Source organism: Sceloporus occidentalis, unplaced genomic scaffold (genome assembly GCF_023333645.1).
Source record: "Sceloporus occidentalis isolate IW3139 unplaced genomic scaffold, rSceOcc1.0.p SCAF_1, whole genome shotgun sequence".
NCBI classification, from domain to species: Eukaryota; Metazoa; Chordata; class Lepidosauria; order Squamata; family Phrynosomatidae; genus Sceloporus; species Sceloporus occidentalis.
In genome coordinates, this window is record NW_028316981.1 from 53,901,997 (window position 1) to 53,918,537 (window position 16,541).

The 16,541-nt window shown below is 41.0% G+C and overlaps 1 protein-coding gene across 1 annotated transcript in view; it reads right to left on the minus strand.

Annotated features, from left to right (window-relative positions):
- The window catches only part of PLXNA1 (plexin A1), a 395,300-nt gene that overhangs the window by 175,060 nt on the left and 203,699 nt on the right, over positions 1 to 16,541 (minus strand). The window contains exon 5 of the mRNA XM_089521294.1: positions 3,311 to 3,411. Within this exon, the coding sequence (XP_089377420.1) occupies positions 3,311 to 3,411 (101 nt within the window). The remainder of the gene's footprint in view (positions 1 to 3,310; positions 3,412 to 16,541) is intronic.

The following is a 16,541-nucleotide window of genomic DNA, read 5'->3' on the forward strand; positions in this document are numbered from 1 at the left end:
GCGCGAAAATCACACTCCTTTTGGCAACCCGGAAGAGACGCCACGAGTGCCAAAGCACGCACTCGCGGCGTCACTTCCGGGCCACAACGTGCGGACGCAGAGCGTCCGTTATGTCAAAATGGTGGCGGCTGTGTGGAACGGCCGCCGCCATTTGTTACGGACTCTGTCCATAACAGGGTAAGGGGCGTCTAGAAGAGACGCCCCTTTTTAAAAATGGGACGTCCTAAGGACGTCCCTTATGACGGTGTGTAACGCGCCAGAGAGATACAAAAAGAGAACAAAAGATTCTTAGTTGCTGTCTAGGAAGGGAGGCTAGGTTCAGAAGACTGGAAAATGTGCAAAATGTCAAGGCAGCAGTAGGTCAAAACTGAGGATCTAGGCAGAGTTATATGGAAAGCCAAAAGAGAGCTTCAAAGACAGGGTACATTCAAAGGTTCTAAAATAAGGTGCATCTTTAAAGATAAAATAATAAATAAATAATAAAAATTTTATTTGTATACTGCCCTTCCATCGATCAGGGCGGTGAACAGCACAATAACAATACAAAACACCATAAAAATACAATACATTCATATTAAAAACAAAATTAAAACACCATCAGCCGATCACCATTGTCGTCGGGGGGGGGGGATCTAATGGGCCGCTGTGTGGAAGATGGAGCAAGTTTATTTTCTGTTGCTCCAGGGGACAGAACTTGAAACAATGGATTCCAGTTACAAACAAGAAGATTCCAACTAAACATCAGGAAGACCTTTGTGACTGTTAGAGCTGTCCAGCAGTAAGCAGACTACCTTGATGGTAGTTTGCTCTCATTTACAGCAGACTGTTAAAGAGAGGTTAGATGGACACTATTCAGGGGTATTGTCTTGGTGGATTTCTACAATGCCATTGGACTTGACTATAAGTCCCCTGGTTGTGTGTGTGGGTGCGCACACACATGCCTTCAAGAGGCATGTCAACTTATGGTGACCCCATGAAGGACAGGTTGCTTACCTGTAACTGTAGTTCTTCAAGTGGTCATCTGCAAAGCCACACAAATGGGTTATTCTGCACCTGCACTGCATTTCCGGATCCTACTGGAATCACTAGGGAAGACTTTTTGGCGGTAGCTCCGCCCACCCTCTATATAGGCAGGACGTCTTCCCACCCTTTCTCAGTTCCAAAAAGGTCCGCCGTAAAAGCAGACAAGGAAGAGAGAAGGACATGAGAGGGGGGAGGATGGGTGGGATTTGTGTGGATTTGCAGATGACTACTCGAAGAACTACAGTGACAGGTAAGCAACCTGTCCTTCTTCTTGACCACAAGAAGACCACAAAGAAGAAGGACAGGTTGTAGTTCTTCAAGTGGTCATCTGCAAATCCAAACAAATCCCACCCATCCTCCCCTCTCTCATGTCCTTCTCTCTTCCTTGTCTGCTCTTACGGCGGACCTTTTTGGAACTGAGAAAGGGTGGGAAGACAACCTGCCTATATAGAGGGTAGGTGGAGCTACCGCCAAAAAGTCTTCCCTAGCGATTCCAGTAGGATCTGGAAATGCTGCACAGGCGCAGAATAACCCATTTGTGTGCTTCGCAAAGACCATGAAGAAGAATTTCATAGGGTTTTCTTAGTCAAAGTATACTCAGAGATATTTTGCCAATTCCTTCCTCTGAAATTTAGCTTACAGCACCTGGTATTTGTTTATTGGTGATCTCTCATCCAAGTAATAACCAGAGCTGACCCTGCTTAGCTTCCAAAATCAGGCAGGATCAGGCAGCACTGAACTTTAGGTTCTTCTGAGGTATCTTCCAATTCAATGATTCTATCTATTTTCAATGAAATGTTATATTTTCCTATAAAGATTATTTATAATCTTTTCACAACACTACTGTTATCTCCTTTAAGGTTAAATTTCTTGTCTTCAGGCTTAAAGCAAACCATGTATGAACAAAGGTCAAATCTGTAAGACATATTTCACCAATACAGAATCTGCACATTCCATCTTAAATGAAGCACAGCACAAGTGTCTATTTCACAGGTTGGGAAGTCAGTGTAGACAATGATGTGTTTTCCTTGCCAAAGCAAAGAATCATGATATATTTGACACACTATTGTGTATGGATTTTCCCATAAAGGAACACTTACCCCATTGTGAGAGGCATGTTACATATATAGCTATTGTTTTACCACCTATGCTTTAGCACTGTTTGAGGATCCTAATGGGCTGGGTCTTTATGTGTTCTATACTACAACTACTATCAGCCTCAATTAAGCATGCCCAATGTTAAGAGGTTGTGAGAATTGTTGTGCAAAAACATCTGAAAAGTCAGTTTGCCTGCCTGAAAGCTATGATCACTATAATCCTGACAACAATCCTGTGAAGCAGCTCAGTACTGTTATCCACACACTGGAGACAGTGGCTTCCCTGGATTTGTCTTCTGAGTTCTTGGAAGAGGAAAGATTTGAACCATTCTGAATTTCACTACATCATAAAGTGATCCCTGACTGACTACCAAATCCTCCCCATCTAGTTCTGTTCACTATAGTGGTTAGCCAGATCTTGCAAGGAGCCCACAAACAGGCCATGTAAAGAAAAGCCAACTAGTGTATTGGCTTTGACTGTAAAGACTTCATACACTATCATGACCAATATACTCCAAACAAGCTCACCTCTCTTTGTCAGTTCTATTGTCACCTTTTGTCTATTTGTCTACTAGAGTCTCCTCTCCACTCTCTGCCTTCTGCCATGCTGACTGTTATCCCTGAATTATTCCCTTTCATTCTCTTGGTCAAGCTTTATCTTCTCCAATTCATGCAGATCTTATGCCTGTAAGGTGGGAACACCATCATTTTTTTTTTTTGTTCTGTACAATGCATCATATTGGGATGAAAATTAAGGTTTCAATAGTAGTTATTACAGGAATTAGTTTTTAGTACTTACTATAGAAATTAATAATTAAGCTGTTGATACATATCCTTAACCATTTGAGATACAAAGAAGAAGAAAGATGGAGGCTTCTCTCCCAATGGCCTGTTACAGACAGCCAAAATAAAGCTGCTTCGAGTCACAATGGAGGTATGGTGTTTCAATGATGCATGCGTCCTAAGAGTCCAGAAGTTGCGCCAAAGCCATGGTCCAGCCCTAAGGACTGGAGCGTGGCTTTGGTGTGGCTTCTGGACTCTTAGGACGCATGCATCATTGAAACACCATACCTCCACTGTGACTCGAAGCAGCTTTATTTTGGCTGTCTGTAACAGACCAATGTATTCTTGCATTCTTGTAGGCATACCAAAAGGGTACAGGCTACAAGACAAAAATTCTGCACACTTACATGTTGTGTAAGACACACCAGCCGCAGTGAGGATCCCTGGAACCCAGACACAGAGCACATGTTGTATACTGTTCACAGCTCTCCACTGGCACACGAGTCACCTAAGGGAGAAAGACAAATAATCACATAAGGTCTTCCACCAAGAAACTCATGTCTTTACCAAGGAGAAGCTCACCACCCCCTTTTTTCTTTTTACTAATAATTAAGCTAAAAAAGCAACATGTATGTATTGTATCTGTTGGGGATGCTTTGATTGAGAGTTCCTGCATGGCAGAGGTTAGACTGGATGGCTCTTGTGGTCATTTCCAACTCTATGATTCTAGGAGTCTACAATGACTTCCCAATTCTGCCATCATCTTCACAACTGAGGAAGTGTAAGGACTCCTACAGCTAGTAAGTAACATGTAACTTAAAAGAAGTACTTGCCTGTTGAAACTGGCATGCCTTTTGGCAACAGGCAACCATTGTTTTCTTCCATGAAAAGCTTTTGATTAATGTGATGTCATCACATAGTGTTGTTCTAAGGTAAAATGCCAGGGGAAAGGATGAGGTTACCATGTTTGAAATATGCCATTCCCCTGTTAATAACCATTGTGATGATGTAACACCTGTGATAATAATATAAGATTGGAGGTGGTGGAGACTGCCAGCTACAGTGGAAAGGCCCTCTCCTTTACACCTTCCGTCTGTTTCCATTGATAACAAAGATCATATTGAAATTCTTCTGAGACCAAGCATATTGCATCTTCATTACCCCATAGTGACTTTGGTTCTCCTCTCTTCTTATAACCTCCAATGAGATCTTCCTTCATCTTCCACTTCAGCCAGATCTCCTTACGATCAACCAAGGGACTGTGAGACATCCAGATATTTGCATGCTTTACCTCACAGCCTGGCAGACCCTTCCTCCCTCTCATCACCAGTGAGATGGAGCATGCATCCTTCTTCTTTTTCTTTTTGGGTGTGTTGGACGTATTGGAGAGGTGGGTAGACTCTGAGATCGTCTCAATAGAGAGAAGGCATCGAGATCGGTATTGATACTGACGCCGGTTTTGCAAGAGACGAGATCAAGTGTGAATCCATACTTGACTAACAGATGGCATGTCAAACAGAGAACCCAAGTGGTATTTGCCCGGTAGTGGTCATGGGCAGAGCTGTTGCCAAAGCCATGTACTCAACCAAAAGAGTCAGGGCACAGGTGGCTTGTTCCCAGAGGAGTGCCTTAAGCCTAGCAGTGCAGTTTTGACACAATTAAGGCATGAAGATCTGGCAATGATGGCATGAGGCCACATTACGAGCTTCCTCAAGGCAAGGGAAACACTTGGAATGGCTATATTTTTCAGGGATCTTACACCAGCACTTGACACACTGTTTGAAGAATGTGGATATCATATGAAGTCTGAGGTTTGAACCAAAACCACTGAAATCTAGGAGAAATCCAATGAGAAAATCTGTGGAAGAAGCCATGTCAAAGTGAAAGAAGACAATGCTCTGAAAGCTCTTAATGATGCTACTGCTGCAGTGGATGAAAAAGAACTCAGGTGAGGACACCAGAAGAGGCTTCTATAAGGAGATGTGGAGGGGCAGGGCTACTGCCAAAAACACCAGCTAACTGCTTTGAAAGTTCCAAACCAGTGCTGCACTACATCCCATGTGTGTAAGGCACAGAGACCACAAAGAAGAACCACAGTTATCATTCCCTTGCAAATAAAGTCTGTTTGCCTGAATACGCTGGCCAAATATAGCATCCTCAATATTTGTTGAGGCTGGTTTGATTTTCAGCTTGCCAAGTCAGATTATGGTGACCCCACGAATGAGAGACCACCTAGAGCCTGGTGACGATACACCATTACAAAATGTGGCACAGCCACAATGTTTTTACTGGTACAAAGAATGTGGTCGTACTAAACTGGGAGAAGTCCAGAATAATTAGGTCTCTATGGAACTGAATGCAGGCATGCAGCACAAGGAAGGTTGTTCATACTAAAGGGTAGAGACAAGAATGAACAAGGGGGAAGAAACAGACACAAAAACTGTAGACAACATTACAAAGGTACAGACAACAAGGTCACTTTGAAAGATGAGGCTTGATAGGAATGACAGTGTAGGGCTGGGAAATCTCACAGGGACCCTGTTGTTTCCATGTGTACTGTGGTGAAAAAGAAGGAGCAAAAAATAGAAGAGCAGGAGGCAAGCTTTGATCGGGGATTAAAATAATTTCCCCAGATCCCATTCCTTGCTATTGCCACATTAAATACCCAAACACCAACCATAGGCATGAAAGGGTCAACAAAATATAGGTCAAAGCCCAAGGCTCTTTCTAAGCTCAGTGTTAATGATCTGAGGCATCCTGCTATTTCTTTGAGGCTGGCGATCAGAGCAGGGGGAGGTGGCCCTCAGAGGCCTGCGTCTTGTGCTTTCAAGTCCCTGTGCCTTCCCCAGAGGCAACTCTATATCTAGGAAATTAAACACTGGGGCTATTAGTCCAGACCCCACCACAGAGGAAGTCCCTTTGAACATCTGCTGAGAAGCAAAAGCTGCTACAGCAATTTTGAATGGGGAGGGGGAACACAGCAGGAGGACAGCAGCAGGACTGAAAGGCATGGTGAATCCGTTCTATGCACAAAGATATTCCAGGACATATGAAAGACATGGCTGAGAGCTGCGCAAGGAACACCTATGCCATTTTAAATCCTTTCCTAAAATGTGCCTCACAGGAGCGTATGTGGAGCATATTCCAGTACCTACCAAAACTATCTTACCTTCCCAAAGTATATGATAGCCATCTGTGTTTCCTTTTGTTCGTCACATTATTATTTCTGTTTTTCCCTTAAGGAATTCAGAAGACCACTGATATGGGAGAACCCTCTACACCGCTAATTAATTGGTTCCATTGTAGAGCATCTCCCCGATGTAATTCTGTTCTCTAAAGCAGCTGTGAACAAGTCTCTGCTTCTTAAGCCCTACTAATTCTCTTGGGCAACTATCCAGTAATCTAATAAAATGTTTGCATACAGTCAGCCCTCCATAGCCACGAATTTTTTATCCATGGATTCAAGCATCCATGGCTTTAAAATATTTTAAAAATATATAAATTCCAAAAACCAAATCTTGATTTTGCCATTTTATGTAAGGGTCATAATATTACTATGCCATTGTATTTAATGGAACTTGAGCATCCACTGATTTTGTTATCCATGGGGGGTCCTGGAACCAAACCCCAGTGGATACCAAGGGCTGATTGTACAACTAAACCTGCAGCACTCTTTGGTCACTCTCTCTGCCACGTAGAACCCAGTTTTTCCTGAGTCCCAGCAATATAGAAATACTGGACAGGAGCTATTCATCTGAGCACATATGTATTTGAGAGGTGCCTTCTGTCCCCCCCCACCCCAGTTCCCCCTCCTCATACCACTGTTTGCTAACCATGGACACGTTATGAAACAAGTTCCACGACAAAGGCCTAAACCCATTTGTTAGTCTGAACTAGACTAAATTCACATAATCACAGAGGACTTTGTAAGCCCACCTCTATCTAAGTTCTATCAGTTCACGAAGTCTACTCTAGCTCAGAGTAACAGTTTAAATCAGTTTAAACATCTCTCTTACATTATTCAGCTTCTTTTCCTTTACAGGTTGAGCCTTACTTATCGAGAATTCTGAAAGCCAAAATACTAACTAACTAACTAAATAAATAAATAAATAAAGGTTGGCTGGGGCAGTGACACCTTTGCTTTCTGAAGATTGAGAGTACACAAACTTTGTTGCTTGAACAAAATCATTAAAAATATTATATAAAATTAATCTCAAGCTATGTTTATAAGCCATATATGAAACACAAATGAATTTTGTGTTTAGACTTGGGTCTCCAAACTATCTTATTCTGTATGTATATACAAATACAAGTATTCCAAAATCCAACCCCACTCCCCCAAAAAATCCAAAACACTTCTTTTTGGTCTCGTAACAGGCCTGAAAGCAAAGACTCCAGCAGGCTGGTGATATTTTTAAAAACAGTATGTTTTTTCCACAGCTCTTTTTATCTGTAACCAGTATTTCTATGCCAACAGCACATCGGAAGGTGGAATATGTCTACTCTTCTCATTTCAAAACACAAGTTTGTGAAACTGGCAATTCCCGCAATCCCTCCTGTGACCAACATGGCAATTAATAAACTTCTTCCTTGATCACACTGCATTGAAGTCTTCTTGCACACAGTTCAAGCTATCAACTATAACCATTAAAACTTAAGTACCATGTTTGGAAACTGGATTTTAGTAAATATTCTCATTTGGACCACACACATTGGGCAAATATGTTACACAACTCCTTTTAAATATAAATCTCGCTTGTGGTCAACTAGCGCCTTAAGACATTTGACTTGTTTGAATAATTAATATCAATCTTACAAGTACAAATCATAGATGCACAACAGCTATGTAAGATTAATTATAAAATTAAAGGGGTTGGGCAGAACAAGAGAAACCATGCCTCCCTCCAACAAAGTGGTGTAATTTGAATAATTACAACTTTGGAGATCAGGGTTTGATTTTCCGTTTGGCCATGGAAACCCACTTGGTGACCTTAGTCAACTCACACACGCTCAGCCCCAGGAAACCCTGAGATAGTGTTGCCTTAGGGTCGCCATAACTCAGAAACAACCTAAAGGTATACAACAACAAATCCAACACATGGAGAGGTGGGGGACAAGTTGGCAAAAGCTGGCCCTGTATTGTCTTCTAGATTCAAGCAGCACAGACTGCACTGGTTTCCAAGATAGATACTTTAGCTTGTATTACTACTTACAGTGGACCCTCAGTATCTGCTGGGGTTTGATTCCAGGACCCTCCATGGATGACAAAATCTGGGAGGGCTCAAGTCCCATTAAATACAATGGCATAGCAAAATGGTGTCCCTTATATAAAATGACAAAAATCAAGGTTTGTTATTTGGAACAATATATTTTTGGAATATTTTCATGCTTTGGATGCTTGAATCTGGGGATAAAATATCTGTGGCTAAGAAGGGCAAACTGTACTATCTTTAATCTATGATTTAGATCATAATAGCTTTGCAAATATAGTTATATTGATGACAACGGTGGAGGCAATGGCAGCAGTAATGAAAAGAAGAAATAGCTGGTGCCAGTGGGGACAAGAAAAGGAGACTACCAGCTCTAAGTCACACATTTATTGAATGAATGGTGTCTGGAGAGATTCATGAATCTAGTGCTCTAACAGGGAGGTGACCTGAGAAATTGCCTGTGCCATGAAACAGGCAATTTTCCAAGCCACCCCTGCCATATAGCCTTTGCTACACAGTCACTGCCTGCTCAAAATCCAGAATTCAAGGAATGGGCATCTTAGCGCTGGCAGCTTCCTTCTCCTATCAGCACCAACACCATCTCCCTCTCTATTTGCATGGGCACAGACAGAACAAAATTACTTTTGTGATGCTCCAGTGCAAGAGCAGTACACTACTGTAGGATCCTGATCATGCAAATAATCTGTGAAAAATGCAGAAGTTGCAAGAAACAAGAGAGTGACTTCTGCACAGCTTCTGCTCATAATGAGGTAACAGTCTGACATTCCATAGATAAGAAGGCCATCAGAGCATGAATTAGAGTTAGGCACATGTTTCTCCACAGTTGCCTCAGCTAAAGGTAATCCCACATATACCCACATGGCCATACACTTGCATTTCCAAGGCCCTGGGCAGAGTAATGAGTAGTCTTCAGCTTGGGGTCAAAAAGTGTACAGGCTTGCCCTAACGCATCTGTGCAGTCTTACTATGTGTAATCTTCCAGGTTAAGACAGTGAACAAGTATCGGTTTAATTTAATTTTTTGATCTTACACAGTTGCCTTAGCAAGTCTAAAAAAAAATTTAAGCACTCCAGAAATCTTATGAAAAAGGAAACTGTAAAAAATACACATCCTGAATTATTTCCACAGAGAAAACCCAAATCATATGAGAAGAAACTAGCAAAGAAACAAAACTTGTTTGTATAGTCTATGAAGGTATGCTGATAAGTTTGGAAGTGGAGAGGAGGGAAATAGAATCATACATCTGTCACAGCAATACAGAATCATATCACTGATTCATATACACACAATGAACTGGTGGCACTGACTGGTGGCTGACTGAACTTGGGACCTTCTACATACAAGTCAAATACTCTACAACTGAGCTAGGGTGTTCTGTCCCTTCAAATACTTCTTGAGCAGATGGATATATACCATGTTCTGTATACAAGAACAGCCTTTGCAATTGCCCTCAGACATGCTTTACACTCCACAGTGGCTCTACACATGCTTTACAGCTTTAGCTTCCCTTCCAATGATTCCTTGATGTATGTCCATAGCTCAACCACAAGAGTCTTTTTTCTGTGTTTTCACTTTCTCTATTGGCTGTACTATGTGGCACTTCTACCACATGACAGACTCCCAGACCTTGCTTTTACACTCTAGGCTCCACTGAATAAATTGTAAACAGATTTTGTAGTAGAAGAAAGAAGACCGATTATGCAAATTACAGGATGTGTATGATTGATCTTCAACTTGGAATGTGGAATTTCTTTTAACAGTGTAGTCTTGGCTACACTATTAAGACAGACAAAACAAATGAACAACTGGGTACTACAAGGGATCAAGCCAAAACTCTCTCTGCAAGCCAAGATGACTAAGTTGAGGTTGTCATACTTCGGCCAAATCATGAGAAGGCAGGACTCACTAGAAACCACAATAATGCTAGGAAGGATGGGCAGTAGAAAGAGAGGAAGACTGAATATCTGATGGATAGACTTAATAAAGGTAGCCATAGCCCTGAGACTGCAGGAGCTAAGCAGAACAACTGACAACAGGGGATCTTGGAGATGTCTCATCCACAGAGTTACCAGGACAACTCAAAGGCAGTTAACTACAACGATATGACTAGCAGATGTTATTAATGTTCCTTACATGTGATTTTAAGAAAGTTTGTTTAATTACATATGTATTTGTGGTTTTATTTATTTTGTATTTTATATCATGTGTAATTTCATTCGATGTTATGTATATTTGATACTACTGTGAACCGCTTTGATCGCTGCGGAAAAGCAGTATATAAATAAAGTTTTTATTATTTATTATTATTATATGTAGTTAATAACAACATAAGACACATGTTCAAAACTTGGTTTTGAATAGTGAAGGTCAAGGCACATATTCTCCAGATGACACCTACAGGAGTTACATCTAGCTTCCCATCAAATTCTTAAGATTGCCATCAAATAGCCAATTTAACAGAATATTCAGAAGAATCTTAGGGAATTCTGAATCCCCCTGTCCTTGTCCCAAAATCTAGTCATAATCCACACTCTTCTTAATCTGACAGCAGGACTTGCCCTTAAAGGGTTACAAGCTCTTTATTAATTGCTCCTCCAGATTTGATTAAAAACCCATCATTCCTCAGGCCTTTTGAGCTCTGTTACAACTGCTCATTTAATTACTTTCCACCAACACCCTGATAAAAGCAGGCTGTGGATGAGAGCTCTTTTTTATTAAACCAAAAGGGAAAGAAAAAGACCTGCAGAAGACAGAAAGGTTCTTGAGCCACTGACATCACCACCATTTAAGCGCTCTCTCAAGATCTCTTTTTGGATCCAAGGACATATGGACCCTGCCTGTAAAATGAGTTGTCACTACATTTGGCATTAATTAGTTCCCATATCAGAAGACTTTGATAGAGATAGCCAGGATTAAACAAAAAGCAAAACAAAAATCTATACTTTTTGGATCCACCAGCTTTGCTGCAGAATGAATGGGAAGCTTTCCAGTCTTTACCTCCTTCTTCCAGTAAAACCTTTCTCTGTTCCAAGCCCCACACATTGATCTCATGCCTCTAAAGAGGTATACATGAACATAGGAAACTGCACACTTGTTTTATTGTACTTTTTCCAGTTTTCTGATGATGAACACTACGGCTGCTCTCTGAGGACACAGACATTTTAGGGAGAAGAGATATATCCATACTCAGAAAATTCCTCTTATGCTGGCTTGGCTAATTGAACACTGAAGAGACCTTTTAGGCTCATGCCTTAGTACTTAGATGCAGCTGTTCTATATATCAGATACTTCCCCTCAGAAATCTGCTGAAAATGGCCTCCAGATGATTCCTTACTGACACATGCAAAACATATTCTTAGCTCTTGCTGGTACAATGGTGTTGCAATTCCTTAGTGCAATGTGGTGATCAGTTCTGCACTTTACAGCAGCACAAGACTAAGCCATCACACGCAAGAGAGGCCAGTCCAAACGGCTTCTGGTTAATAAAAATAAATGTGTTTGCCAGCCCAGAGGGCCTAGCTGTTCAGCAGCTCCACCAAACCCATTCAAAGGGGACAGAATTGGGGGTTGCAACCACTCACTCCACATAGTTGCCCTTCCTCCTCTGCAGAAATTAGATTTTTTACACAAGTCTCTGACAGAAGATTTTTTAAAACAAAAAAATTCTTTAAAAAAAACTCCTCTGGCAACACTGGTAATTCTTTTCAAAGTCCACCAGTAGCTCTGCTGACTATTCTTGCAGGAGGAGCAGTGCATAGGAAGGACAGCCATAGTCCTTCTCTCTTTAGCTGTGACAGTCTCTTCCCTCATGCCCTTGTACAGCTCAGCAATTGGAAGATTTTTTTAAGAAACAACAAAAAAGCCCATTTGCTCTGCCAGAAGTTGGCAGGACTGAGAGGGACGTCCGTGGCCCTTTTGGCTTCATCTGGCCGACAGGTCCCAAATTCTCCCCATTCTCCTCTCAGAACATTCCAATCTCTAACGCTACATAAAATGAAACCAATCATGTGAAACCACTAACACGAACAGAAAGCAAGCGGCAAGAGGCTCACAATTGATTCCAAGCCTACTAAAAGAGATTGGTCTAAGGAGAGAGGGAAATATCACTAGTCACCCCCAGAGATTGCTCCTAAATGGTGGATGAAGCTGCCAAACACCTCACTTAAGCTAATGCAACAGCCTCCAGCTACGCTATCTGTATCCTGCACACTCTGCTTCAAATGCTGCATGCCGCCATGAAGACAACCCACCCTGCAATCACATTAAGGCAGTCTCTTTTCACCTAAAGGGTCAAAAAGATTGACATCACCCAGAGGCCCTGTATGGCTTTTGCCCATGTCTGGAGAGAAAAAAATTAAATTTCTGTGATCCAGCAATATAGCTGTTGAAATCTCTAGGGACAGCATTAGCTGTGAGGTCCCTGGGTAATCAAGTGGCTGATATTCTTCCAGCCCAGCATTACCTCTCAAAGGGGGATGCCGGTCGGTCACTGGAGGAGCCCAGCTTTCATTAGTAGCAGGTGTGTTGCCACTTCAGCCAGTTCCTCCATCCCTGCAAACAAAGAGGCCATTTTCACAGAGTAATTTAGCAGCCAAGCATGCGAGCCTGAAAGGGTTAGACAGGCATGCATTCCAAGGGGATTTGGGATTTCAGTAAACACTGCTAATCACTGATGGGGGTGGGGGGGAGAAGTCTACACACGACAGAAAACATCTGATTTGGTCAGCATGGAGCTCAAAAGAAAAGGAGAGTGTAATGGAAAAGCAGATTTTCATTTTCTTCTTGTATTTCTCTAGTCAAAAGGGCAATCGTGTCCGATATAGACACATCCTTTGGGGTGGGTTTCTCAGGCAGAACCAGAGTAGTGACAGGTCACACTTTGGGAGGGAATGGACGAGTAATCCTACACTGGCCAAAGAAGGTAATCACTTTATGTGGAAGGCACCTAAAGTTTTTCTTTGTGGTGAAAGGTGCAATAGAAACCTAAAGGGGTAGAGGAATAATTGTATACTTGGACACACTCTTCATAATTCAATAATTATAAATTAAAGTGAAAATAAATAAATACAAAATGAAATAAAATCTAGAAGCCCTTTGAAGAAGAAATAAAACTGTTTCAAAAAAAAAAAATAAGAAGGTGTATCTCACCTTTCAGTCTGTCTCCATTTTTGCTGTTTTATACAGTCAATTAACATTACCTCCCAAGCAGCGCCCACAGAAATTGTGCTTGCAACCAACAACAAAGTCACATGGGCCAGATTAGGCCAGGTATCTCAAATTATTCAATAATGTTTTACAAAAACGTTTTATATAAAAGTAGGTAGACCATGTGCATCTCTGAATGCCTTAGCTTGCTGTCTCCAAAAACCCAGTATAATACCGTGTGCTGCCAAGACTGCATGTTTCTCCATTTATTTTTAAATGCCTGACAGGTACAGTTTTTTTCCAATTTACTTTCAGATTTGAAATGCAAAAACGGACGAGCTAAAACTGATGAGCCTAATCAGGTGACAATGTTGACTAGAAGCACTTCCCAAAGAAAACTGACTCAGTCATTAATGTTTTAGGAACTTCTCAGCCAGTGTATTGTAATGCAAAAAATATGAACTGCCTTAACTCGTGGACTCAGGTTAACATCACAGTAATCCCTAAGGAAACAGGCGACATTTTAGAACCAAGACAATTCAGGCCGATATTGCTACTGAGTTGCGATCATAAGATATTTGCCTCCATAATAGTTTTAAAAAATCCTCAGTAAGCTGGATACATGAAAACCAATCGGGCTTTTTACCAGATAGAAGAATAAAGGACCATATTAGACATATGATTAACCTGATTTGAGTTGCACCAGAAAAAAAATTGATAAAAAGCTGCACTTATTTTTTGGACGGAGAAAAGGTGTTTGATAACATCAACTGGGTTTTTCTGTTGACCTTGTTACAAAAAATAGAGGCCAGAAACAATTTTGAAAATTGGATGAATGCTATTTCTAGAGCAAGTAGCAAACATTCTAATAAACAGAGAAATAACTAAGCCCTGTAACATCTATAGGGGAACAAGACAAGGGTGACCCCTTTTACCACCTTTATTTATTATATCTTTAGTAATGTTGTTAGTAATGATTAGAGAAAATGATGGGGTTAAAGTAAGAGGACAGGAATTCAAAGTGAAAGCATATGCAGATGATCTGGCAGTATTACTTTCCAATCCTTCAAATAATATCAAGAAGCTGCTGGTGACAATAAATGAATATAGCAAGGTCTCAGAACTCATCATCAAGAATAAGACAAAGGTATTAGGTATTAACTATGAACTTGACAGAATGAGAGAAAAAGGATTTTGTTAGTAAATCAAGATTTCAAATACAAAAGATGGTTAAATACTTAGGAATATATATCTCCACAGATAACAATAAACTGTTTAAAAATAATTATGAAAAGGCTTCAAAAGATATTAAAATGGATATGGAAAGATGGGGAAATATTGGCAAAATATCCTCTATAAAAATGAATCTGCTCCCCAAAGTTCTCTTTTTATTTCAAAAATTACAAATTATTATAAATGATGTACCTTTTAGGAAATGGGATAAAGATATTTCTTTGTTTCTTTGGAAAAAAGCTACGAGTTAAAATGAAATTGCTACAAGATGAAATAAATAGAGGGGGTATGGCTTTGCCGAACCTTAGACTATATTATTATGCTTATAGTCTATATTGGATTCAAAACTGGATACAAATTAAAAGAGAAGTCTACTTCAACTCCAAGAGTTTGAAAACCAATCTGGCATGGCTACCTTGGCTACAGGTAAGATGTGGTACACAAGGACTTTAATAATCATGTAATAAAACAGACACTTCTGAATGTCTGCAAAAAGATTAGGAAGAAGTGGAATGAGTCAATCCTGGGATGGATTTTAATTAATGAAGCCTTTTTTTAGTAACAAATCTAAGTGTAATGAAAAATGGGTAACATATGATGACATTTTTATTAGGAACCAACAAAATATAAGATTAAAAGAGAAGGAGGAGCTATGAGATGAGGACTATAATTGTAGTTTGTTCCTGTATTGACAGATCAAAGAAAGATCTAAGATAGACTTTAAACTTAATGGCTTTGGAGAGTGGGATAAAGACTTTACAAATATCATACAATCAGAGAAAAATCAGCAGAAAGCAAAATTTTATAAATTGCTATTAAAATTTGAACAAGAAGATGAAAATGTCAAGCACTGGATGGTCAAATCGACTGAAGACACAGGGCTAAATATCAAATTGGAACAGTGGGAACAAGTATGGATGAGAGGTTTAAAATTTATGTTAAATTATAACCTCAACGAAAATTGGTATAAAATGCAATTCCATTGGTTTCCCCATGTAAAGCGTGTTACAGAAATCCAACCGAGAGGTTACCAGAGCATGTACCACCGTTTCAAGGTCCCCCGGCCCAAGAAGGGTTGCAGCTGGCGTATCAGCCAAAGCTGATTACAAGTGCTCCTGACTGTCGCATCCACCTGAGATGTAAGGTGGAGCGACGAGTCCAGAAGCACCCCCAGACTACGAACAGAGTCCTTCAGGGGAAGCGTGACCCCATTCAGGACAGGTGGACAAATCTCCATCCCCGGGCCAGGGGAACCTATCACGAGTACCTCTGTTTTCTCTGGATTCAAGCTGAGTCTGTTTTCCCTCATCCAGCCCATTACTGACTCCAGACAGGCGTATAGAGGAGAGATGCCATCCCTGGTCACTGCATCAGTCGGAGACACAGAGAAACATTTGGGTGTCATCAGCGTACTGATAACACCGTGCCCCGTGTCTCCGGATGATCTCTCCCAGCGGTTTCATGTAAATGTTGAATAGCATGGGGGACAAAATGGCTCCTTGAGGGACACCAGATGTAAGTGCCCTCTTATCGGAGCACACGTCCCCCAGCTGCACCATCTGGAATCTACCCGAGAGGTAGGAACGGAACCACTGGAGCGCAGTGCCCCCGATACCCAACTCCCTCAGGCGTTCCAGAAGGATACCATGGTCAATGGTATCGAAATTTCGTAGCTGAAGTCACCACAGGCTTTGTAATAGGTAATGTTGTTCATGTGCAACCAAATCATGAACAATTTGGGCAAGGTCAAAGATTACTCTGAACTTTAGAAATTTGTAAGGAAACTAGACAAAGTGCCTCACCAGCAAGTGTGCCCATATAATCAGAGAGGACAAATCTCTCACTGAGACTGAGTTAATTGAGAGCCCTCTTTCATGACCAGTTCTGACACAGAAGCCACTTCTTTGTGGTAAGTGCCAAGCACCAGTAACACAAATAGAAACCATTATGCGTAGAGTACACTGAACATTAATGCTCAGCCATACTGGGGCATGCTATAACACCACACACATAGAATCCTCTGCATATG